Source organism: Delphinus delphis, chromosome 11 (genome assembly GCF_949987515.2).
Source record: "Delphinus delphis chromosome 11, mDelDel1.2, whole genome shotgun sequence".
NCBI lineage: Eukaryota > Metazoa > Chordata > Mammalia > Artiodactyla > Delphinidae > Delphinus > Delphinus delphis.
The window spans coordinates 21,764,845-21,790,854 of record NC_082693.1 but is presented as its reverse complement, the minus strand read 5'-3'; the positions used below and the strand labels follow the sequence as shown (position 1 = coordinate 21,790,854).

General features: G+C 43.3%; 1 protein-coding gene across 3 annotated transcripts in view; it reads left to right on the top strand.

The window, feature by feature from the left end:
* Positions 1–24,738, top strand: part of ITPR2 (inositol 1,4,5-trisphosphate receptor type 2) — a 527,727-nt gene extending 502,989 nt beyond the window's left edge. For 2 of the 3 annotated variants that reach the window (XM_060024471.1, XM_060024470.1), the window contains 2 exons: positions 20,060–20,221; positions 21,175–24,737. In XM_060024471.1, the coding sequence (XP_059880454.1) occupies positions 20,060–20,221; positions 21,175–21,261 (249 nt within the window). In that variant the 3' untranslated portion in view covers positions 21,262–24,737. Of the gene's footprint in view, positions 1–20,059; positions 20,222–21,174 lie in introns of all 3 variants that reach the window. The other variant, XM_060024473.1, reaches the window with a different exon arrangement.
* Positions 24,739–26,010: the final 1,272 nt, after the last annotated feature.

Sequence of the window (26,010 nt, the reverse complement as noted above, 5' to 3'; positions counted from 1 at the left end):
CCTTTGACATTAATTGTAGCAATATTTTCTTGGGTCAGTCTCCTAAGGCAAAAGAAATAAAAGTAAAAATAAACAAATGGGACTTAATTAAACTGGTGAGGAAAAATAAAGTAAGCTAAAGGAGTAGAGAGGGATGGAGGTACATTCTACTAGAGTGAGTGAGAAAGCCATGAAAAGCTCCAGGGATCAGCAAAAGCTAGCCCCTGACAGCAATGGGCTGGGCATGAGCGAGGACCAGCAGGGCAGCCACGTGACCAGAGCTAGTGAGGAAGGCAGATGGCAGCCAAGGATGTGGGAGGGGAGAGGGACAGAGACTAGATCATGCAGGGCCCCTGGGCTGGGAAAGAATTTTACATTTTATGCTAGGAAAATTTATTCTAAAAACTTTATCAGTGCTTTCACTTTTTGGTTCAACATTATCAATTATTTCTCATACACAAAATTCACTCCTGACAAGGAAATGGGTAGAACATACAAGGGTAAATAGTTCAACTCACAGAACATTCACAGGCTGGTAGATTTCAAATTGCTCCTAACCCCTCAGGCAGAAGATAGGGGCTAAAGAGAGAACTTAAGATGGCAATCCAACAGCATCCTTTTCACTTTATCCTTTTCCCATAAACACACCCTGGATAAATCTTTCTGCCTTGCATGGTCATATCCTAAGTATGTATATAACTGCACATTTCTGGGTGTATTCTGTGCTTCTGCAGCTCCCTTTAAAACAGTCCAATCGAATATTTATATATATATAATGTCTCAAACCAGCAACAAGTTAGCAAAAACTGATGCCTAGCTAGCCCAGTTTACCTGCACTGCTTGTCCTGCAGCTTCTTCACCATTGCTTCCAGGGCACCCTGCCCCTCTGGCCACCTGCAGCCACTGATGGCCACACGGCCCACAACCAGAGGCGGTGAACAGGGTTGGTGCCTATTCTAACACCAGCTATCCCATCTAGGGGCACTGCAATCCAGTTCTGTCATTAACCACCCAAAACTATCAGCAACCCCATAAGTTAGAGAGCATGATCCCCAACAAGACTGCCTAGATTTCAGACGCCAACTGCACTTTGGGTGTCCCCAGGCCACCCACACTTCCGACAGCCTACATATAAGTTCAGGGAGTCCCATGACCCCCCTCAGGCTCAATAACTCACTATAACAGCTCACAGAACTCAGGAAAACACTGTACTTATGATTACAGTTTTATTATAAATCAGGAGGGCCAGCAAAATAAACAGACATATGGACAAAGTCTGGGAGGGAACACAGAGCTTCCGTGCCCTCTCCCCACGGAATAGGGTGCGTTACCTTCCCCGCACATCAGTGTGTTTACCAACCAGGAAGTTCCACAAGCCTCAGTGCCCAGAGCTTTACTAGGCTTTCATTACATGGGCGTGATTGAATCATGGACACATACTTGAACTTGATCTGCAGCCTCTCTCCCCCTTCCGGAGGTCAGGCTGGCTCCAAGTCCCAGCCCTCTGTTCAGGAGCGCTTGGTCTTTCTGGTGCCTCGCCCCTGTCTCGAAGCTTTATAGGGGCCCACCGGGAGTCACCTCATTAGCATAAACTCAAGTGTGATCCAGGGGGGTTGTGAATAACAAAGACATTTCGATCATTGGGGAAATTCCAAGGATGCACGGTCTCCCCCTAGGAGCCAGGCAAAGACTAGTCTTATTTTTTATTGTACAGCAGTGCCCCAGCCAAGGAGAGTGACAGGCCTGGGAGTGGGCAGTTGGCGGTGGGAAGGAAAGTAACGGGGGTAGAAGCAAGTCAGAGGAGAAATGTGAGATCAGAAATTGCCTATACTGCTCGGGGGGCCACATACATATGGATTTATCCATGGTTTCAGCTCTTAAGATGTGTACCACCTAAATGAGGAGGCAATTAAAAGTCAGCCAGTGTTCGTTAGAAAACGTCTCAGGACAGCATCGGCGTTCTCATCAACACAGAGCACCTGTGTACAGCAGCCAATCATCACCAGGCATCACAGTGTTGCACCGACTGGCTCCATCATGTGTCAGAAGTGAGTTTTACACGTACACATTGCTTCAACATCTGTTTCAGTTTCTTTAAGTTTTGTGTCAGATTGACATTCCATAAAAACAAATCATCAGGGAAATGTTTCAAAAATAGAAAAATGGATAAAACGCATAAAACCCGAACTGCCTCAGTTGGAAAAATAGGGAGTTTATTTGTGAAGCTGCACAGACATTAGAAAGGCAACACCTACTGCATGTTCAGCGCCTGTTTCCACATTGCCTTTGTGTCAAACTGCTCTATGACCTATGGTTGCAATTCCTGTTCACCAAGACGCTGTGCCTTCTGTGACTTGGCATCTTATTATTATAATCAACCAGGGGTCATTATTCAAGAAGAGCCGCCATGCTCTGGGGTTTCGGTGCACCCTACTCTTCTCCCAGCCTCACTTGTGTCCTGGGCAGCCCGTACCTCTGCGTTGTCTTTTGAAGTCTCCCGTGTTCATCCCGCTTGAGATTACCTCATTTCTTCTCACATTTAACAGCTGCTGCTTGGCGGAGTTATGTGTCATCGCCTACGGCTGCTGGGCTCCTTGTGTTCAGGACTACATCATCTTTGGACCCGGCTGGCCAGCTGTTGATGCATTGGCAGCCTTGGTAAAATTCTTTTCAATCTGTGCACCATCCTACAGTTGTTCTAAGTCCCAGACAGTGGTCACTGCTATGCTCTGCAAAGCTATCATCCAACGTACAGTTCAGTCCCATGTTGACATCACACCCTGCTTGCCCCTATGCCAGAAGAACATATTGGTTTGGACTCAATTCAGAGTTTTTTATTCAGCATCCCTCAATCTGCATGATGTCCTATGCAGAAAAATGTAGTGAAGAAATGTTAGCTTGTTGATGCTAATGAAAAAGTTTGACCTGAGTGTAAGATTTCTTTGGTACAATGTGGCAAATCATCTTGGTCCAATTCTGAATTTATTTTTAGGTCTCTGTATTGTGCTAACCCCAAAGAACCACTCCAGATCTTTTTTATTCTTTATTTTTTAAATTGAAGTATAGTTGATTTACGATGTTGTGCTAATTTCTGCTGTACAGCAAAGTGACTTAGTTATACGTATATATACCTCCTTTTCTTAATATTCTTTTCTATTATGGTTTATCCCAGAAGATTGGATATAGTTCCCTGTGCTATACAGTAGGACCTTGTTGTTTATCCATTCTAAATGTAATAGTTTGCATCTATTAGCCCCAAACTCCCGCTCCCATCCCTCTCTCTCCTCCCATCCCCCTTGGCAACCACAGTCTGTTCTCTATGTCTGTGAGTCTGTTTCTGTTTTGTAGATAGGTTCATTTGTGCCATATTTCAGATTCCAGATATAAGTGATATTGTCTGGTATTTGTCTTTCTCTTTCTGACTTACTTCACTTAGTATGATAATCTCTAGTTGCATCCATGTTGCTGAAAATGGCATTATTTCATTCTTTTTATGACTGAGTAGTATTCCATTGTATATATGTACAACATCTTTATCCACTCATCTGTTGATGGACATTTAGGTTGTTTCCATGTCTTGGCTATAGTGAATAGTGCTGCTGTGAATATAGGGGTGCATGTATCGTTTTGAATTATAGTTTTGTCTGGATATATGCCCAGGAATGGGATTGCTGGATCATATGGTAATCCTATTTTTAGTTTTCCGAGCAACCTCCATACTGTTTTCCATAGTGGCTGCACCAACTTACATTCCCACCAACAGTGCAAGAGGGTTCCCTTTTCTCCACACCCTCTCCAGCATTCGTTATTTGTAGACTTTTTAATCATGGCCATTCTGACCAGTGTGAGGTGCTACCTCATTGTAGTTTTGATCTGCATTTCTCTAATAATGAGTGATGTTGAGCATCTTTTCATTTGCCTACTGGCCATCTGTATGTCGTCTTTGGAGAAATGTGTATTAAGGTCTTCTACCCATATTTCAGTTGGGTTGTCTGTTTTTTTGTCGTTGAGCTGTATGAGCGGTTTGTATATTTTGGAGAGTAAGCCCTTGTGGGTCGCATCATTTGCAAATATTTTCTCCCATTCCGTAGGTTGTCTTTTCATTTTGTTTATGGTTTCCTTTGTTGTGCAAAAGCTTGTAAGTTTGATTAGGTCCCATTTGTTTATTTTTGTTTTTATTTCTGTTGCCTTGGGAGATTGATCTAAGAAAAGCCACTCCGGATCTTGATCGTGACCATGCCCCAGCTCCTCATGATAGATTTTTGAAACAATTCAGGGACTGGTAGAGAGGCCAGTGACAATAAAAACTAAAGGAAAAAGTCTGGATTTTTTTCAGGAGAAGGTCATTGGAATCAAGGACAAATTTCAGGGAAGTATTAATATCCATCCACTTTATAAGAGAAAAAGAGAGAATAGGAAATAATGAAAAAAGAGTAGCAGGTATAGACTACTCCCATGAAAAATATGTCAAAACCCATTTTTATAGGCAATTTACAAGTGACCAAAATACATATGACTTCATAGTAGATAATACCTCACAAACATCCTTTCAGCAATTTATGTACATAAATGCAATTTTCTAATCTACAGCCTGCCCAGATACGGAACTCTTTCATTCTCCTAATTGGTCCAGATACTATAAATGATAGTCCAGGTTTCAATGGAAACCAGAGGGACCATGGTTGTGACGGGAACAATCCCCGTTATGCCATTGTCTCTGCAAAAATTTGTTTTTGGAAAGCAGAATGTTTTTATTTGCATATGATAAGACTGTGCTGATACAGCATCCTAAGGAATCCATAAAGAGTTACTACAACTAACATGCGAATTTAAAGAGGTTCAAAATTATAAAGTATACACAAAATAATATTTCTATATATTAATCAAAACCTGCTGAAAATTAAAATTTTAAATGCCAAAAACATGGAATAATTACAAGGAGATTTAACCAACTATAGGTGCAAACTCTGTTAAGAAAAGAAAAACTACAAGATATTGCTAGGAGAAAGAAATTTTTTTTTATTGGAATATAGTTGCTGCACAATATTGTGTTCGTTTCTGCCACATGGCAAAGCAAATCAGCCATACTGTGCAAAATTTTTAATAACACTGCTTTCATGCTCACATGTGTCCCTATTTAGCCTACAAATTAGATGATTTGTAACAGGAGTATAGTTAATAACAGGAGTACAGTTAAGGATTTCCTTTAAGGTTCAGCCAAAGGTTAGCGATGTTGATATATCACTGGTTAGGTCCTGAGTTATTTAAAGTGGTTGTTCTCAGACTTTAGTGTACATCAGAATCACCTAGAGGGCTTGTTAAACACAGATTACTGGGCCCCAACCTTACAGCTCCTGATTCTGCAGGTCTGGGTTGTGGCCTAAGAATTTGCATTTCTGTTTCCCATTTGATGTTAGTGCTGCTAACCCAGGACAGACAGCCTTTAAGGACCAACAACTCTTTTCCTCTGCTTGGGTAGTGTTTTGAAGACAAGGGAAAAGACTTTAGGATAAACCAAACAAGTTAAAGGAGCTATTTGATAAAAGGTCTTAACGTCAGGGGCTGGTATAAGAACAGCAGCTGGTGAGCTGGCTGACTGCAAATTCAGTCTAGTCAGATTATTACAGGTAAAGCCCCGTGACGATAACCACGTACTGGATCCTTCATTGATTTTTGTGTGTGATTTTGAGATTTGGTGACCATTCATACCCCCCCGCCCCGCCCTCTCAAGGGGGGCGGGGCGGGGGGGGGGGAAGAGCATTCTTTTTGTTGTTGTTGTTCCAGAGAAGGAATTTAAGTAGTCTTTTAGAAGATTTACTCATTTTTTGTTCGAGACAAACCTGTATGTGCTGTGTATATACATCTATGTGAGGTATAAAAAGCAGTAAAGTTCAAACAGTAACAGATGGAGTTACTAAAACAGATTTTAATTCCACTTGTTATTGTGTTACGTTTGACTCTGGTGTTAAAAAAAGTTCTGGAATGTTTTTTCTCTAGATCTGTGTTTTCTGTACAGACATTTTGTATGTGTGTGTACGTAAATTTTTCCTTGAGCTCTCTATATAAATTTACTATGATTTTTTTAAATAGATGTATTATTCTTAATTCTCCTCTTAATAAGTCACCTACAGTGGAAATGAATACGATGATGATATTCGAGAGAAATTTCAGGAGAGTCCTGTCAAAATAGCAGAAAAAGATGTTTTGATTTACATTTTACTGCTGGTTCACCACTTGCTATTTTTTCAATAGTATTGAAATATAAATTGCCCTTTTTGTTTTCATTATTGACTTTTTTTGATTATAAAGAACAGGCTGATCTTGATCTAAACATGCTTGTCATTTTCATAATTGAGGAGAGTTCTAGCCAAAGTACAATGTAAATACCGAATAACTGAAAAATTCAGAACAAAGATTAACCCGTGAACCCCGTATAGTAACAATTCAGTTGGTGACACCTTCTAGGGTCAAGAGACTTTTAAGGTCAGGGATGTCTTTGATGTATCAGGAGTCCTCCATTGTCATCCTGGTTCTGCCAATGATCTTCTGATTTGTGACTCAGGGGTTAGTGGTTAAATTTAAAGCATCTTTAAGGCTTCCTCCATCTCTGTTAGAAAGGGACATTCTCCAGTGGTGTGCTAATGTTTAACAACCAGTTCTGGCGGTAACGAGAAAGCCCTGATGGTCGCATTGCCTATTTCCATGGTGTAAATATTCCCACCGTGGCTGATTTCAGGCTGCCAATGCGGTGTCACTGACTCAGAGGTGGAACACAGTGGCACAAACCAGCTCTCTTCTGTGGGAGAACAGCTGTGGAGTTCTGCCCCAATAATCTATTTAGGGGATCAATTATCCAGTCTATCTGTTCACATTAATCCTGCAATTGTGAATGCAATCTTATCCTCCAGGAAAAGGTGTGGTCTGTCAACTATGCATTTCCAAACATTTATTTGCTGACTTCAAAGCCCCCCGGGGCTGACATTATTGTGACAGCACACCCTGTGTCCCACTCCTGCCACCCTTGCCAAAGTCCCCATGAATGCCCACCTGGAGATGGTGGTCTCCAAATGGGAGTCTACTATGTCTGTTCTTCATGCAGCAGCCAAAGTGTTCTGTTTCATTTTATTTTTATGTGTACATGTGTGTATGCATTTGCTGTAAACCAGGAATAGCCATTCCTCCACTGGGGGCCAGAACCCTCCTTGGCCCCCACTGCTTCCAGTCCTCCCCATAACTGGGTCTGCTTCTGGTACCTCATCTCCTACCACTCTCTGTCTCTCACTTAGTACCACACTCCAGTTCAACCTCCTTTCTGTTCTTCAAATATGCCAACCTCACTCCGAGCCTTGGGGCCTTTGCCTGACTGTTCCCTCTGCCTGAAGCTCTGTCCCATCACTTCAGTGCAGAGCTATTTCCTTCTCATCAACCAGGCATCACCTCCTCAGAGTAACCTGTATGGCCTATTCAATCTACAGTAGCCCCCTCTCCAAAGACAATGTTTCAAACCACTGTTTTCTTCAGAGTATGTAGCCTTATCTGAAATTATTTCATTTATTGTCATTTGTTATCGTCTCCCTGCTCTTCCTTCACCTTCTGTTAGACTGTAAGCTCTATAAGAGCAAGGACCCTTTCTGAGCTGTTCACTGCTTTAGCCAGAGCTTGGAACAGTATCGACTACATAATAGGTGTTCATTACATATACTTGAAGAAAGAAAGGAAGGAGGTCTTTTTGTTTTAGATTAGTAAAGAACAAAAAGAAGGGGGGGCTTCCCTGGTGGCGCAGTGGTTGGGAGTCCGCCTGCCGATGCAGGGGATGCGGGTTCGTGCCCCGGTCCGGGAAGATCCCACATGCTGCGGAGCGGCTGGGCCCGTGGGCCATGGCCGCTGAGCCTGCGCGTCCGGAGCCTGTGCTCCGCAACGGGAGAGGCCACAACAGTGAGAGGCCCACGTACCGCACAAAAAAAAAAAAAAAAGAAAGAAAGGGGAGTTGTTCATGGTAATGATATGTCTTCTTGAAAAGCTCAGGTTACCATGTTTACCGTATATAACAAATCCTAAGCATCCCTCCATTTTACCAACAATATGTATCGAGTGCCAACGACATAGAAATGGAAGAGGCAAGAAGAAATCAGAAAGAAATCCTGCCCTCTAAAGGGCTTATAAACTAAACAGCTCACAGATTTCTCCTCTGTGTAATTGATGACCCCATAATTAATTAATAATATTAATTATGTGTGACATCTATGATATGATATGATTGTGATATTTGATTTATGGTATGGTCATAATTATCCCATAATTATTATAGTATTAAATATGATTGTTATATAATAATTAGTTAGCTATATGACTTAGATAATTAGTTAGCTCTGTATGACTTAGATAAGGACCTTAGTCATTCTAGTTGAAAGTTTTATCACCTTTGTGCTGGACAAAATAGGCCAGTGTTAAATTAGCACCTGGCCTCTTTAGCCCCTTGACACTTGCACCAGTCGGTGAGTCTTTTTTTTTTTTTTTTTTTTTTTGCGGTGCACGGGCCTCTCACTATTGCCGCCTCTCCTGTTGCGGAGCACAGGCTCCAGACGCGCAGGCTCAGAGGCCATGGCTCACGGGCCCAACCGCTCCGCGGCATGTGGGATCTTCCCGGACCGAGGCACGAACCTGTGTCCCCTGCATCGGCAGGCGGACTCCCAACCACTGGGCCACCAGGGAAGCCCCAGTCAGGGAGTCTTTAAACAACAGCAACTAACCTGGCTATCTTAGGGGGGAAAAGGAATTTGTGGAAGGGATGCTCAGAATTAAGAGGAAAGTGACAACCAGGCCCAGCTGGGCAGAATCCAAGCAAAGTGAGCTAGCTGGCCAGAAAGTCCCACCTGGGGCCAAGGCTGGCTGGAGGGAAGGTGCCACTGCCTCTGCTGCTGTGTCCTGGAAGCCGGCCCTGGCACCAGTGGCATCACCACAACCAGAGGTCACTGTCTCAATCACTGTGAACAAAAAGAATTCTGCTTCTTGGTAGCCCTTGTTCCATGTCAAAATCTCAAGCAGGAGCAACTGGTGGGCCACTCTAAGGTCAAGTGACTGCGCTCTGACTACCACAGAGAGGACAGACTTTTCAGCTTCCTCAGCAGGACGATGGACCCAGCCTTCCACACGACCCCCAGTGGCAGTTTCCTCAAGCACAGGAGGGCATCAGGGGTTAGGCAGCCAGAAGTTGGACAGATGCCCACTTGAGTATTCAATACTCTGTTCAAAATACTTTGCCCCAATCTCACCACGAAGAAATCTCCAGTTTTTTCCTATCCCAATGAGACTTGCAAATGCTCATACTTGAGATTATTTGCAGAAGAAAATAAATATTTATGTTCTTTGATAAAGAGGCCAAGAGAGAGACTTAGGAGAGTAAATATGGGAATTAACAAATAATAAGATTAAGAAAGGGTTAGAGCCCCAAGAATAAAAATATAGATTAAGTAGAGTTATGAACTGACAGGAAAAGAAAACCATAAACAGGAAGGGAAATGACTGGCTCTAAGGAGGCCCTGGAGCTGCCTGGCGTTCCCGACAATCTCCTCTGTTACACAAGCTTTACTTATTTATTTTCCCTTTGTGGTCAGAGTGCTTCCCACTTATCACTTCTCCAGGAAAAACGGCAATAGGGATCTGGGAGAATGTCAGGCAGGCCCTTTGGTTCCTTGATCTCTCACAGCCAGGTGGCAGACAAGCCTCCCATCACCACATCATCAGACCTTTGACTGGGTTTCGGTCCCTGCCTCTGCAGCTGCTGTGTATCTTTGAATCAGCTGGCTGGTGGCTCAAAGCATCTTTGGCTGCGGGCCTCCACTCCCTTCCTCTCTGAGTGATTCCCCAACCTGGTCGGTGCTCAAGGTGGGGTCCATAGCCTCCAGCAACCCCATGTCACAGCTGCTGCCACAGCCAGAGACCTTCTGCCCCTTAGTGTTCCTGGTTACCAGCCTAGCAATCCTGCTAGTTATTGACAAGAGGACTGTAGCTCCCAGCAGCCCTAAGCTACTCTTGGGTCCGGATCCTCTTAGATCTCCCCAGCCATGGACCACTCTCCTTGGTGCAGCTCCCTCCCTGGGTGCCCTGTGGGCTGGGAGCAGATCAACCCCTCCACTTGCTGTTGTAGCTGATGCTTTGTGTAGACACCCAGGGGACACAGTTAGCTGCATCAGGGGTGAAAAGAGACCAAAAGAGAACCTATAAGCAGTTTCACTTCCATGTGCAGCCATTGCCCTCCCATCGTGGACATACAGGGTGTTGCTAAGAGGGAGGGTTGGGAAGGCGGGAAGGGCTAGGAAGCAAGGTGGGTGCTCCGGGGCTGTGGTCTCTGCCCACAGGCCAACCTGCTGCCCATGCTGAGAGCCGCCGCTCGCCGCCAGGGGTGCATCACCTATTCCAGGTCACTGCTGAGAGCCCTACTTTTCAAAATCGGCGCATTTTCAGGTTGCTGGAATAGGTAGGACTTGAAGATCACAGTTCTCTCAACCCCCAAATAGCCGGGGTCCCCCATCCGGCACGCAGACCGCACTCAGGCAATGACTTTTCCATCGGCCTCATGCATGCAGTGCCTCTTGCCCATTGCAGGAGGCCGAGGTCCACATTAACGCCTGACTTGACCAGCACCAGCTCCCACGCCAGTCTGGAAATGTTGAAGGACAGAAATCTCGACCCATGAGTCTGAAACTCCAGAGCCCAACACTTTTTTTTTAACATCTTTATCGGAGTATAATTGCTTTACAATGTCGTGTTAGTTTCTGCTGTATTACAAAGTGAATCAGCTATACGTATACATATATCCCCATATCCCCTCCCTCTTGCGTCTCCCTCCCACCCTCCCTATCCCACCCCTCTAGGTGGTCACGAAGCACCGAGCTGATCTCCCTGTGCTATATGGCTGCTTCCCACTAGCTATCTATTTTACATTTGGTAGTGTATATATGTCAATGCTACTCTCTCACTTTGTCCCAGCTTACCTTTCCCCCCCTCCCCGTGTCCTCAAGTCCATTCTCTAGTAGGTCTGCGTCTTTATTCCCGTCCTGCCCCTAGGTTCTTCATGAACTTTTCTTTTTTTTTTTTTTTAGATTCCATATATATGTGTTAGCATACGGTATTTGTTTTTCTCTTTCTGACTTACTTCACTCTGTATGAGAGACCCGAGGTCCATCCACCTCACTACAAATAACTCAATTTCGTTTCTTTTTATGGCGGAGTAATATTCCATTGTACATATGTGCCACATCTTCTTTATCCATTTCTCTGTCGATGGACACTTAAGTGGCTTCCATGTCCTGGCTCTTGTAAACAGAGCTGCAATGAACATTGTGGTACATGACTCTTTTTGAAGTATGGTTTTCTCAGGGTATATGCCCAGTAGTGGGATTGCTGGGTCGTATGGTAGTTCTATTTTTAGTTTTTTAAGGAACCTCCATACTGTTCTCCATAGTGGCTGTATCAATTTACATTCCCACCAACAGTGCAAGAGGGTTCCCTTCTCTCCACACCCTCTCCAGCATTATGACACTCTTGTTTAAGTGTTTGTTGAACTGTTTTGATCCTCTCTTCAGCCGAGGGGGGTCCACACTCACCTGTTTCACTCTGGCTCCTAAGGCGAGGAAGCCACAGAAGGCGGCTTTCAGCTCTGCAGAAGCTGAGCCTGCCAGGCTGTGATGCCCTCCTGCACGCCCCGTGCTGGGAACAGGGCAGCCACTTCCCCCACGGCTGTGCTGTGTGTGAAACTGGACCAGCGTCCAGTCCCTCCCAGCTGTAACTTTTTGACTGCCAGCCTGAGGTCCTGCTGAGATCAGTACCCTGTCGTCCTCATCCCAGCACTTCCTCCTTCATGGGCACTTTTGCTGGACCTATTTTTCTCTCTGCCCTTGGGAGCAGTGACTGGATTAAATAGGCCTTGTCCCTGGAGGGCTCCCCAGCCAGCAGGCCCCTTCCCAGCAACGATGCCCTGGAGGTGGGGGTGTGGAAAGGGGCCAGGCAGGAGCACCACAGTGATGCCAGGGGCTGTTGCTCTTTGAGCATTTGTCAGGTGCCTCTAAGGGGCAGGCTCCAGCCTTTGTGCGATCAGCTCAGCCGTCCAAGGATCCTTGAAGTTCATACACTGCTTTGTGGGGTTCAACCTACTTTCACATGCATAATGCAAACTTGATGTCCAAGCACTTAGATTTGTAAAATATTTCAAGGTTTGACAATGACATTTTAAAGGGATTTGTTACTTTACGAAAGCATTCAGTACAGATTTGCCTTGGATAACTAACACATTTTAAATTTCTCAATCCACACAAATGTGGTACTCCTACCGCATTTGCAGGAACTCAGTTGCAGAAGGAAGATACAGATACAGAATAAACAGGGAGAGACAGAAGGAAGATACAGTTAATAAGGGCTGAGGGACTTCCCTTGGTGGTCCAGTGGTTAAGAATCTGTCTTGCAATGCAGGGGACTCCGGTTGGATCCCTGGTCAGGGAATTAAAAGCCCGCATGCCCCGGGGCAACTAAGCCCACGTGCTGCAACGAAAGATCCCATGCACTGCAACTAAGACCCAACGCAGCCAATAAATAAATAAATAATAAATAAATAAATAAACATTTTTTTTAAAAAAAAGTGAGGGCTGGCAAATGAATCTTCCAGTCCTGGAACGTGTTATTTTTCTAATGCAGCAAAATTTGCCCTTCTTCCCTCCCTTTTCTTTAGAATGAGTTGCCAAGGTTTTCATTTATTTGTCAATCCAGGAATAACGTTTTAATTTCAAAGGACACAGCTGGATCCTTTCTGTCACCTCCAGTCCCCAGTGTTTGTCACACAAGAGTGTGTTTTCCAGCTCATCCTTTCTTCCTCAAAACCCAGGGCCTGCATCCGAACCCCTGTGAGAATCAGCCTTTTGTTGTCCAAACTGAGCAATGCTTGTCACATACAGGTCGGGTGTTCACCAGGAGCAAAGCTAGAAGCCCAGATGCCAGTGTTGTGGGTGTCCCTTAAGTTTCTTTTTTCTTTTTTTGGCTGCATCGGGTCTTAGTTGCGGCATGCGGGATCTTTTTTTCTTCAACTGCAGCACACAGGCTCTTCATTGCAACGTGCGGGCCCAGTAGTTGTGGCGCGCAGGCTTAGTTGCCCCGCGGCATGTGGGATCTTAGCTCCCCGACCAGGGATTGAATTCGCATCCCCTGCATTGGAAGGTGGATTCTTAACCACTGGACCGCCAGAGAAGTCCCTCCCTTAAGTTTTTGAGATAATGTCTCACCTGCCAGCAAGGCCGCCACGCTGGTCTGAGGGCGGGAAGCCCGCCATGCCCCTCCTTCATGGAGCAGAGGCTGGGATGGGGTACGTGAAGCACTTCGCGTTAACCAACACGATTCCTTTGACTTCAGAAAGAATCCCTGTTCCAGATATTGTCCTTGTTCTGAAGTTCCAGGAAAGCAGGAATTGTGTCTTTCCTTCGGGGACCTCCCAGGAAGTAGGGAGTATTAGCATTGCTGGTGTTCCTTTTGAGAGCCATTTCCGCTGACATCTTCAAACCAAAAGTGCGAAGAGAGGAATGCAGTGGGTCACAATGAGGCTTTGGGGAAATGGTTATACTCGTCGGCCTAGGAGGCTTTGCGCATGATTTTAGAATGGAAAATGAAATATAAACTTAAGGCTTAGAAGAGGATGGTAACCAAGAAAAACCTTTGCCAGTGGTCTTGTAACAGCATATTATAAGCATAGAGAGTCTAGAAGCAGAAATGAGAATACCTATTAAATGGTTTATGGATATACCAGTACAACACAATACAGTGCATGGTATGTTCAATGTGGTACCCCTCATTAACAGTCTTTTAGAGCACTCTGCAAAATTGCAGTGAATGTCAAGCATTGATCAATGTATTTGCACAGTATCTGCATCTGCATTTCTGATACAATACCTAAAGCATTTATTTCCGATTTTCAGTAAATAAACCTTTAGCATACCCCAGAAGAAGTAATCAAGGGGGCTCAAGTTATAAAATGTATTCTCCCTGTAGTCTCTGTTTTCTCTGGCAAGTTCAGAAGCTAAGCATTGACATCTCCCTTGGACGTGGAGAAATAGTCCAGTGCAGTGAAGGGAGCACAAGGTTTCCCGTCGCACAGAGTGGAGGCCAAAGCCTGGCCCAGCCACTTATAGCCCCTCTGTGGCCTTGGCAAGTAACTAGTCCTTTTCCTGCCTCAGTGTTGTCATCTGTAAAATGGAGATGGTAACAGTCTCAACCTTATGGAATCATTCTGGGTATTGGCCATAGCATGACTAAAGTGCCTGACACTTGTCAGGCAGCCAAAAAATGGAATTATTACTGTGTTATAGAACTACAGTGCTTGCTTTCTCTTTAGCTTACATGCAGGTGACTTATTTTTAATCTTTTTTTAAACCTTTTTTTATTGAAGTATAGTTGATTTACATTTTAGGTGTACAGCAAAGTGATTCCGTTATATATATATATATATGTATACATATATTCTTTTTCAGATTCTTTTCCATTATCGGTTGTTATAAGATACTGAATATAGTTCCCTGTGCTATACAGTAGGTCCTTGCTGTTTATCTATTTTATATATAGTAGTGTATATCTGTTCATCCCAAACTCCTAAATTATCCCACGTGACTTTTAATATGTACCTAGTGGAGCTAAAATGACATAAGACAGTTTCTCCAAGGTTGGGCTCACTGAAATCAATCTCCTCCTACTTTTCAATCTCGTTCTGATGCAGAGAGAAATCCGTACAATCTTTACATTTTCTCAAGCCTGTCACCAATTAAGCATCAGCAGGGCTAGATCATACAAGAGCTTTTCCACTACGTCATATGGAAGAACTTGTCCAGAAGTGGAAGTTAAGTGCAGGGAAACAGTTATAAGACCTCAAGGAAACCTAAACTCTCTAGGTTTCAGAATGGGCATTTGTAATATGCTGAGCTTGGGTTATGTGGCTTCAAGGTTGCTTCTAGCCTAAATGCTATGTTTCTGTTTGCTCACTTGGCGAGCTTGGGGCTTGTCTCAGCAATTTGGTTTGTAAAGTTTTGAATTCATAGCTTACAGAACGATGAGCTGGAAGAGACATAGAGACCACCCAGGGTAACATTCTGGTTGTACAGATGAGGAAACTGGGACTCAGAGAATAAGGCTTCCCCACCATCCTTATATCACATAGCTAGTTTTGGGCTGAACTAAAACCAGAACCCAGGTGTTTTGACTCCTAGATCAATGCTCTTCCCTTTATATCGCATGGCCTCTTTCCTGCAAATGGGGTATCACATTTAAGAACCAAATATGAAAACAGCACGGCTAAGCTCTAACTGACTCTGACAACCTAATTGTTTACGGAATAACTACAAAATTACATAAGTCAAATTGATCTGACTGTTGAAAGGACTATTTGAAAGGTTTTCACACTTAAGTCTGTCTATCTTCTAGTCATCGAGAAAAACCCATTATTATTAGAATTTAGGGATAGCAAGAGGGTTATGGCTGGCATGCTCTCAGTCCCTTCATCTCTGGGCTTTGCATTTTAGAAGGCTTGAGAAGCTCTGGATTTCCCATCACCAAGTAGCTAGGATCATACACTGTAACCTCAGAATCTAACACTTAATCTGCAGCTTCCCTGACTTTATATTACCCTGTGATTAAACATTTTCATTCCTGATGAAATAAGGAAATGGTGTCCTATTGACTAACCAGAGTCGCCATGGGACTCTGCTAATCACGAGCACGATCACGAGATGTACGTAGCATATGTGAGTAACCGAGAAATAACAAATCAAATCCAACTGCTTTGTTAGACGATGGACACATTACAAGTCGACGCGGTGAGGGAGTGGCGTCCTGTTAACCAGTCACCGTTCTGAGTGTCCGTCCTGCAGTTCTGGCTCAGACTAAAGTGCGGCGCTCTCCTTTCTCACCGGGCTCAGGCCGAGCCTTCCATGGAAGCCGCTCTTTTTGACACTGGAGCAGAGAGAGGAGCCTTGGGGTATTTCATTGGAAACCACTTTCAGTGAACAAGCCCATGCAGCATTTATTCTAAGAACTCTGCTTTATTTGAGTTAATTTTGGTGAAAAGAATATACTTTCTGCACGAATTTAGAGGAACATCAGTTGTGAACATTTATTTTTAAAAGTGTGGCTTTTTTTTTTGTAAAAAGAGGACAAAAGACCATACATTTAGGTTGCTTATTTTTTGCCATTTTAGTGAGATGCAAAACATTCAAGTCAGGTTCCTAAAAATTAAGAAAAAGAACCAGAAAGCATTCAATACTGAAAAAAAAAAATCTTAATGACACGTTATATTTTAGCTTCAGATTATGGTCCGTTGATATACAGAGGAAGAGAGGAATGAAACAAAAAGCATAAAGCTAGGAGAGAAAAGGCTGAGAACCAGGCAAACAAACAAAAACAGAGAAAGGTACAGGCAGTGAAAGGAAGAAAGATGAGAAAAACCAAAAGAAGGTTAGAAGAGAGAATGATTTTTAGGGACTAGGAGAAAGGACAGTGGAGCTGGGTGGCCTTCCTAGCCAGCCCTTAAGCCCGGCTTGTCGCTGTTTTCATCATCTTTGATTGAAGTCTTACTCTCCACCTAGACTGTCAATTCCACCAGCACAAGAACTGCACTGGGTTTGGCTCTCTATTGTTTTCCCAGTGCCTAGCACAGACATAGTCAACACTGTAAGAATTAGTCAATGAATGGATGAACAAAGGAACAAGTGAAGAAAGAATGTGTAAGGAAAGAGTCCTGTGGCCCAACCAGCTGGGGCAGTGGTCCCCTGAGAACTGCCATTGTTTCCTCAAAAGCAAGAGACCGTGGATTGGGCTGACCTGGGCCCCGCCACACCTACGAGAGCATTTCTTCAGAGGCAATTCCACCATCTCACCCATGTTCTCTTTGCTAAGCATTAGAACACTGTTTTGTCTCTCTTTCTCTTGGAAACTTTCTGAAAGCTGATGTTTTCGCCAGCCCCACCTTGGGTCCATCACCATGTCTCCTGGTACCTTCTCACCCCAGGCCCAGTTTTCTGAGGTTCTCAAACGCTTCTGTTCCATCAGCCTCCCTGGAATCCCTGTCCTGATACAGACCAACTCTCCTCTCCTACAAGGCTGCCTTCTTGGCTCTCCTGAGAGGAGTCCCCTGTCCTTTAACCCACTGGTGGCAGCGGCCGATCTTCCTACCCCCTCAGTACGAAGGGCCCCAGAAGAGGGTCAGCTGACTCAACTCCCCATCGCCAAGAAATCATCACATCTTCACCGTCATGTGAAAACCCATTCTTCAAGCCTTTCCATCACTGTCTTTTAATACCCCCTGGTCACTCCTGTGTGTCATCCACCCCTTCTACTGACCTCCTTCAGGATGAATTTGCGGATTTCATGCATGATTCATCCAAAAGATTCTCCTCTGCAAATTGTGATTTTTTAAAATCTGTAGTAAAATATACATAAAACATAAAATTTTACCATTTTAACCATTTTACGTGTAGAGTTTTATGGCATTCAGTACCTTCCCCTTGTTTTGCAGCCATCACCACCGTCCATCTCCAGAGAGTTTTCATCTTCCCCAACTAAAACGCTGTACCCATGAAATACTAACTCCCCAAACTCCCTGGCATTTTATCAGATTTCAGGCCCTCTCACTCTAGAATTTTTATTTCCTGAAGTTGTGCTGCCTTCAGAATTTTAAATATTATTCCACTTTCTGTCCACAGTCTCCCTTCTTGCCAGAAGGCCTGGAGGCAGACAAGTCTGGGTGGGAATCCCAGCCAAACTATTTGCCAGCCTCAGTTTCCTCATTTGTAAAATTCAGATATAGATAATACGGTAGATAATATAAATACTAAATAGATAAGAGAACTGGAGTCCACTGGATCGTCGAAAGGATTAAGTGCTGACAGAGCATTTAGCACAGGTCTGTGCTTCTCCATCCCTCCTACCAGTCCACAGGCTAGTGTGCCTCACTCCAATCACTGCTCTGCTGACATTCCTAGCTTCCTGATACCTTTGTCTTTCTGAGGCCCATTCCAGGGGACACACCATCTTGTATCAGTCCAACTCTCTGCCTCAACTCCACACCCACTTGGGCTGTTGGTGAACAGTGGTCTTTGCTGGAGTCATTACAAGGCACGGGCTCCCGGGCTTCCCTGGTGGCGCAGCGGTTGAGAGCCCGCCTGCCGATGCAGGGGACACGGATTCATGCCCCGGTCCGGGAAGATCCCACATGCCGTAGAGCGGCTGAGCCCGTGAGCCATGGCCGCTAAGCCCGTGCGTCTGGAGCCTTTGCTCCGCAATGGGAGAGGCCACAACAGTGAGAGGCCCGCGTACCGCAAAAAAAAAAAAAAAAAAAGGCACGGTCTCCCACTCCGCCCCTGCAAGCAATTAATGGGCCCCTATTTGGCTTCCTCTTCCCATTTCTCATGCCAGCCATTTCAGATCTTTCCTCTTCACTCCATTCCCCTACCCTGCCACTACCCAAGCAGTTACCATTTATCTTCTTCTATGTCTCCACAGATCAGAGTTCTTAAACTTTAGTGCACATAGGAATCATGCAGGTCCCCTAAGAGGTTCTAATTTCGTAAGAGACAGTGGGGTTGAAATCTGCTATTTTAACAAGCAACCCCAGGGGATTTTGATATGCAGAGTGCCCAGTTCACTTTTTGTGGAGGGCTTTCCTAAGCCACAAGCTCCTTGAGAGCAGACATTTTGTCTTACCTGATTTTCATCTCTAAATACCTGGCAATAGATATTGAAGGATTGATTGAATGAATGAATCTGGCTGTCACTCTGCACTTCCGCATAAGTTACCATTCTCCTTTGAAATGCTAATTGGCTACAGCTATTTAAATGCAGCTTAAATGTCTTTAATATGTTTTATCCTATCCTTTATCAGCCCTTTTCACTGCTATTGGGGGTAGGGGACTGTAAAGAACGCGTTATTCTCTGACTAACAACTACGAAAAAAAAAAGAAAAAAACCAATCCAAGGGCCAGATGAGGTTTAGGCAGAAGTCCAGAGATACATAGGTTGGGTCTTTCCCCTTTCCTCTTAGGGGAGGAACGTACTCTGCGGACTCTTGTTCTAGGGATCAGCTAGGCAGACGTCTTTGTAGCCACTGCAGTGGACTTTTCTGGAGTGGAAAGAATCTGAAGCAGGAAGGTCACTGCTAGGGATATTGGGAGAAGGTGACTTAGAGAAATAGGTAGAGATACAGACTGACATATCCAATCAGTGGTGGAAAGGCTCACCTGCCTTCAAATCCTGACTGCCATTTTCTAGCTTGTGATGAGGGTAATTAAACTGCTGGGGCTGCTTGATTCCTCGTCTGTAAAATGGGACAATGATTTACCTTGCAAGCTCTTTTGAGGATTGAAAGACGGGGTATAAGTAATTCACAGTGATTCTGTGATGGTAGGCAATCAGGGAGAGTTTTCAAGAGAGGTGGGTATCTCGTTAACCATCTGTCTTTACCACGATGGAGGGGACACACACACACACACACACACACACACACACACGTATGCACTCACACCCCTACACTCAGTCAGCCTGGAAAAACAGAAGTGGCACCAGCTATTGCCCTCTGGGGAAGTCTAACTCTAAAACCTCCCTCCCACTGTAATAAAATGTTTCCAAAGAGAGCAGACAGGGTAACCTAGGGCCATGCCCTTCCACTTCCCTCTTCCCTGAGCAGAGCTGGGAGCCTGTCTTGGGGAAGTGGGAGGTAAACCAGCATGGGTGGCTGGAACTGAAACATTTCTTTTAGCATCTCCAGACCCTACATCATCATTCATCAAGATTCACTGATCGCCCACAGCGTTCAGGGCGCTGCTCTAAATACTTTATCCGGGACCTCCCTGGGAGCCCCTACGAAGTTTGTTGCAATATTTAATTCCCACCCTCAACCTCTCCCCACCCCTGGCCAGAAAGAGTACCTTTTGCTTTGGGTGCTAAGAAACTTTGATTTAAATGTTAGTAATAATGAACACTTATAAACATTCTTTACAGAACTTCAGGCACTCTTCTATATTTATTCCCTTGTTCCTGCACATGTATTTGTTTTTAGGAGAAGAATTTGGACTGGTTTCCTCGGATGCGAGCTATGTCCCTTGTTAGCAATGAAGGTGACAGTGAACAAAATGAGATTCGGAACCTGCAGGAGAAGTTGGAATCGACCATGAGTCTGGTCAGACAGCTGTCGGGTCAGCTGGCGGAGCTCAAGGAGCAGGTGGGTGCGCTCGGCAGATGGAGCTGGGGGGGCGGGGCATGTGAAATTGTTCACCACTGTGAGGAAGGGGTGGCTGGAGACTCCTGGGCGCAAGATTGTTATCCACGATGGACTGTAAATTCCCATAAAAAAAACACCCCACGTTGTGTTGTAAGAACCAAATCTCTACAAGCAGAGGCTACTTCTGCTTATCACACCTCCCCATCTTGTGTGACACTTCTACCGAACGGGGAAGGAAGGAGCAGTTGCCGAAAGACAAGGACCTCTTTGGACTTTTTTATAGAAAATCGTATTCTTTTTTTTTTTTTTTTTTCTTCAGTGGTGCGCGGGCCTCTCACTGTTGTGGCCTCTCCCGTTGCGGAGCACAAGCTCCGGACGCGCAGGCTCAGCGGCCATGGCTCACGGGCCCAGCCGCTCCGCGGCACGTGGGATCCTCCTGGACCGGGGCACGAACCCACGTCTCCCGCACCGGCAGGCAGACCCCCCAACCACTGCGCCACCAGGGGAGCCCTAGAAAAATCGTATTTTCTGCCATCATAACCATTACTAAATTCATCAGAAAGGCAGATCGTCATTAGTACCTGTCATTTCAACACTACAATCAACCCCTTTGTCGTGTAAAATTGTTAGCATTAGTAAAAATAATATCAAAAGTAACCGTGGTAGGTTTTAAAATGACTAAGGTGATGGCGATGATTATGTGTGTGTTACAAGCAAGGGCTGCTTTAAAAGAACCACAGTTCCTCTTTCTTAACCACAGGGAGTGGTTTGCTCTGTTTCTCTGCCTAGGGAAATTCACTTTAAAAAATATTTTCTCCTTTTTGATAAATATATTTTCTGTGATGCTGGACAGACTATAGGTGCTTGGGAAATATTCACCCAGCATTGTGTGTCCCACCAGCACTGAGAATGAGTGAGAAAATCAGCTCAACGCATTCTCTCTTTTCCCCCAGATGACAGAACAAAGGAAGAATAAGCAGAGACTGGGCTTTCTCGGATCAAACACACCCCATGTGAATCATCACATGCCACCGCACTGATACCATGGGGGCAGCCGTGACTAGCCTTTCATCAGTGTACTGCCTGATCACTGAATAAAGAACTGAGATGGAGGGGAGTGAACAGTGCCTATTGTTGAAAAGTTAAAAACAACCAAGTGCCAAGATGTTGAGTGGTTTAGCTCCGAGAACAATTTCTAACTGTGTTTTCATGGTTGAGAAGACCAAACTTAAAATGCAGCCACTAAAAAGCACACATCACGCATTCTTAATGCAAAGAGAGGTCCCTTGCTCAAATGGACGGAGAAGGTAGGGGGAGGCGGGGTGGAAGGAGATGCAGGGCGGAGAGAGCTACCTTTGGCTGAATCTGTAAGAGTCCATTTTGTCTTAAATGCTGACTGCAACCTTTGTCATGGTTGGTTGGAATTTCTTTCTTTTAATGATGGCATATGGGTCAGTGATACAGGAAGTCATTTTGGTGGCTAAGTTTTACTAAGGGAAATAACTGAAAAGATTAAAAATGAGAGTTGCACACAAAAATGTTAATGCTTCCAAACCGTAGCTGTCACGGGCCAATTTCCTTATTTATAACCTGCAACACAATGGATTTACAGCTCTAGGAACTAGAGCTTTGGAGCTTATGCCCCTCGGGCTGACAATGCGACTGGAATGTGATTTCCTTCTCCCAGATTCAGAGGGGCTCTGTCACTATGGAGTACAAAAAGAGGTTTTCATAAAACTTGTTTAAAAACATGCTTAAAGTCATGTAGAGGCTAAGATTTTTAAAAGATTTGGGGACAAAAAAGATGACAGTAAGCCCCAAGGACATATGTATGCTATTAAAATACATTGAGATTAATAATGAACATGCTTAAAGGCGACAGGAAATATTGAGAAACTTATGATGGTGGCATTGCCTTTTATAGATATGGAGTAAAAGCTATTTGATTCATGTTTGCTGTGCTTAAGAACTGAGTGGTTTTATTTATCCTCTTCTTGCAGTTAGGAAAAAAATCCAAGAAACATATTGAATACTCAAGAAAATGCAGAGTTTCAATCGCGTATTTTAAACCGTATCAGGAAGAGCTTTTCAAAATGTAAAGAGATAATAATCTCTTCCTCAAATTGTTTGTATGTTAAATTATGCAACCAGAATTTGTGGAGGGAGAAATTAACCTGCCATGCTTGTATTATTCTTAGCGATTATGCTTTTAGAATGTTAAGACAAAATTCAGATCATGAAAGTGTTAGAACTGCCACGTGGCAGGAGAGCAGGCACATGACACCAGACTCTTGGAGGTGCTCTGCAAGCTGACCTTTCCTAGTCGCTGCCCCCAAAAGAACAAAAAATTGCATTTTTGAACTCTCATGTTATCACCACCAAGGTTTAAGTTCAGGACAGCGTTTGCTGTGACCATTTTTAAAGCTTTTGGATTATTTTAATATAGTTTAAGCTATTGGCTCCTAAAATTCTCAAATCATGGTCTGGGTAGATGATAAAGGATGCCTGAACCAATCCTTTTTCCACACACCCCATTAAAATGTAGACTTGGAGGAAAGCTGTTGAAACCCAGAGCAATGAATTTTTGAACTGAATCTGCTGGTACACCTCCCCCGCTCCTCCAAATCCCTCCCCAAGTTAAGAATTCCTTACTCTGATCTGGTAGTATTTTTCCTAACCAGTTGCTGAAGGATCATGATTCAAAGATACTCAGAAACTGGGATATATATCTGTATGCAACACAGAACTTTGAACCTAGAAGGCATTCAGTAAATGTATGAGAAATTCCAGTGTCATTCGATCCTAATGCTTCATTGAAACTTTATATCATATATTTGATTTTTAAAAATGGCTTCACCAAAACTGAAGTAGACCAAAGCAGCCATTGTTTTAAAAATCCAAGACCATTATTGTTATTAACAGTATTAGATGAAAAGTACCTTTCAAAGTATTTTAATTAGGCAGAGAGTTTCATGGGTAGGGAAAAGAAGAGAAAGGTGGAAAACATTGGCTATGTTCCAATGTCAGAACTTATCCCTGTTTAACACAAAGTAAAATTTTTCTGATGGATGTTCTAGCATCAAGAAAATAAGTTAATTTGTACAGATGAGAGCAACCTGCCTTTCAGATGAACCATCTAGTCTTTCCTTACACTTTTTTATAGAGAATGAGCCATTGGGTATGTACTGCCATCAAGAAATGGCTTCACCTCTCCAACCATTGTGGAGTGGCAGGTCACCGTGTCACAGTGTGTTTTCTCCTATGAGAAGTATTCAAAAGCGATTACAACTAACCAGACTCTTATTTAGTCAAAATTGAAATATTTCTCAGTTCTGTTTCTCTCTTTCCTGCCTAAATACTTTAAGACTATAAAGCAAAATAAACAAAAGCAAACAAAAAAAGGCAGTTTCAAGGCTATGAAATTCATGATGGAGGAGATAATCACGGGGAAATTTGACATTCGCTATAAATTTATGTTTGTTTTGTATATGTTTGTTAATGCAACTGGAATATTTGACCTAGGCAAGTATCAATTAACATTCTCATATTTATATAGCAATATTAAAATAAATATAATCACCTTTGATTTTGTTGTTAAGGAAAATGTTTTACTATTTAGTTATTAAAACCCATATTGGTTTAAAAGTATGTTTCCGCTGAACATAATTTTTAATTTCAAAAGGTTTTATTCCCCTACATGTTCCATTCTGAGGTCCAAGAGTTTCATGCAAGTATGTTTTAAGATTATAATATTTTAAAATATTGTAAAGCAATTATACTCCAATAAAGATGTTAAAAAAACCAAAATAAATAAATAAATAAATTTTATACTTGTAAAACATATTTAAACTAACTTTAAAAAGTTAGGGCTTATTTTCTTTCATACTGAAATTTTTGTGTTGTGATGAGGATGCAGTTTCTAGTGGATTATTGATAAGTCAGGAAGATATTTCATCCAAGTCAGAACTAATTGTTTGCTTTTTTCCATATTCTCAGCTCGCAACTCATTGTTTTGGCTGCTCTTTTTAGTTTATAGTTGTTTTATTAGAAGCAATCATGCAGTAGGGCCCACCCTCTACCCCGATGCCCCAGGGCTGCGAATGAGCGGAGAGGCTGGGGATCTGGAAACTTGGGGAGGGAAGGTGCAGATTGGGACTTCGCTATGATTAGAGGAAAGGAGTAAAGGACAGATAATAGGATGAGCGGGGCTTACCCTCCAGGAACCCAGTAGACTGGGGCATAAGTAAGTAAGTATTGCACAAGTATAATGATGTGACAGATTACAGGCTCAAGAGATAACCCTTAAACATGCAAAGAACAGGGCTTTGTGGGGAGTAGCCATAAGAGGTGTGTTCCCTCCAGCAGTTCTTAAATCTTTACAGAATAAGAAGTCAGCATATTCTGACCCACAGACCTGTTCCAGGATGCCCTGACACATGATACATTGCAAAAAGGGGTGCAGCAGGCATCTTAAAGACAAGCACAGGTGCCTACAGGAACCAGGCAAGTGACTAAAATGTATGCAAGTGTGAGGGGTACACTGTATGTAGGGAGAGGGAAGCCTGTGGAGAGCTTCTTTTTTAAAAAATTTATTTTAGTGAAGTATAGTTGATTTACAATGTTTGTGTTAATTTCTACTGTACAGCAAAGTGATTCAGTTTATATATATATATATATATATATATATATATATATATATATATATATATGTTATTTTTCATATTCTTTTCCATCATGGTTTATCCCAGGATACTGAATATAGTGCCCTGTGCTATACAGTAGGACCTTGTTGTTTATCCATTCTATCTGTAATAGTTTGCATCTGTTAATGTGGGGAACTTTCTATTTGCAAGATTTGACACCTAATTCCACTTTGAAGAAAATGCCTGAGGCCAGTTGAGGCCCTCTAGTCACTCATTTGTTGATAAAGCTACCCCATTTAGTAGAAGAAAATACACTATACCAAAATGGAGCACAGGAGCTAAAATGCATGTGAAACTTGAGAAATCTGAAAACAAATCCAGGTGTCACCTCTGAACTGAAGTGTTTCCACAGACTTGAACTAATTTATAAAATTATCCTACCAGTTCTTCTCATTTCACCAGTAGCCTTTTTTTTTTTCCTGCAGTAGAGGAATGCTACATTTGCCTCAAAAAACATGATTCTAATATATTTCAAAGCCAGATAAGTATAACTCATAAATTATTATTAATAAAATTGAATTTGTTTAGCTTTTTTGCATGTGATACTTTAAGTGCTCTATTCATTTCTTAACGTTTCTGAATAATGTATCCATTGGTATGAAAGTCATTATTATTGCTATTTTACATAACGAGACATGGGGGACAAAAATTTTGGTGACTTGAATCACACTGGTGAGCTAATCCAGGTGGACCATTGTGTCCAGCTCTTACTGAGAGTTGGTCAAATTCCCAGTTGGCCAACACCTACTGGTATATCTGCATCCTGGTGATACACAGCAGGGGCTCTGTGGTTACAGGCCTTTTGACCATCCAGGATTTCCTGGTTCTTAACCCCCAGAGCATGGGACAGGTGATATCAAAATGACTTGCATGAATCACTTGCAAACCACAAAGAGAATTCTCTGCTCACATGGGCAATTTCTAGTGTCCTTGAAGCTGTGTGGCAAGAATTGTTTTGTTTTGTTTGGGATCCGAGGAAAGGTTTCGGGAGGGAAAGTGGACAATGCGTTCCTCTTCCAGTGAGAGTAACTAGCACGAAGGGCGGGAGGATACACGGGGAGGGGAGTGTGATGGACATTTGAAAGT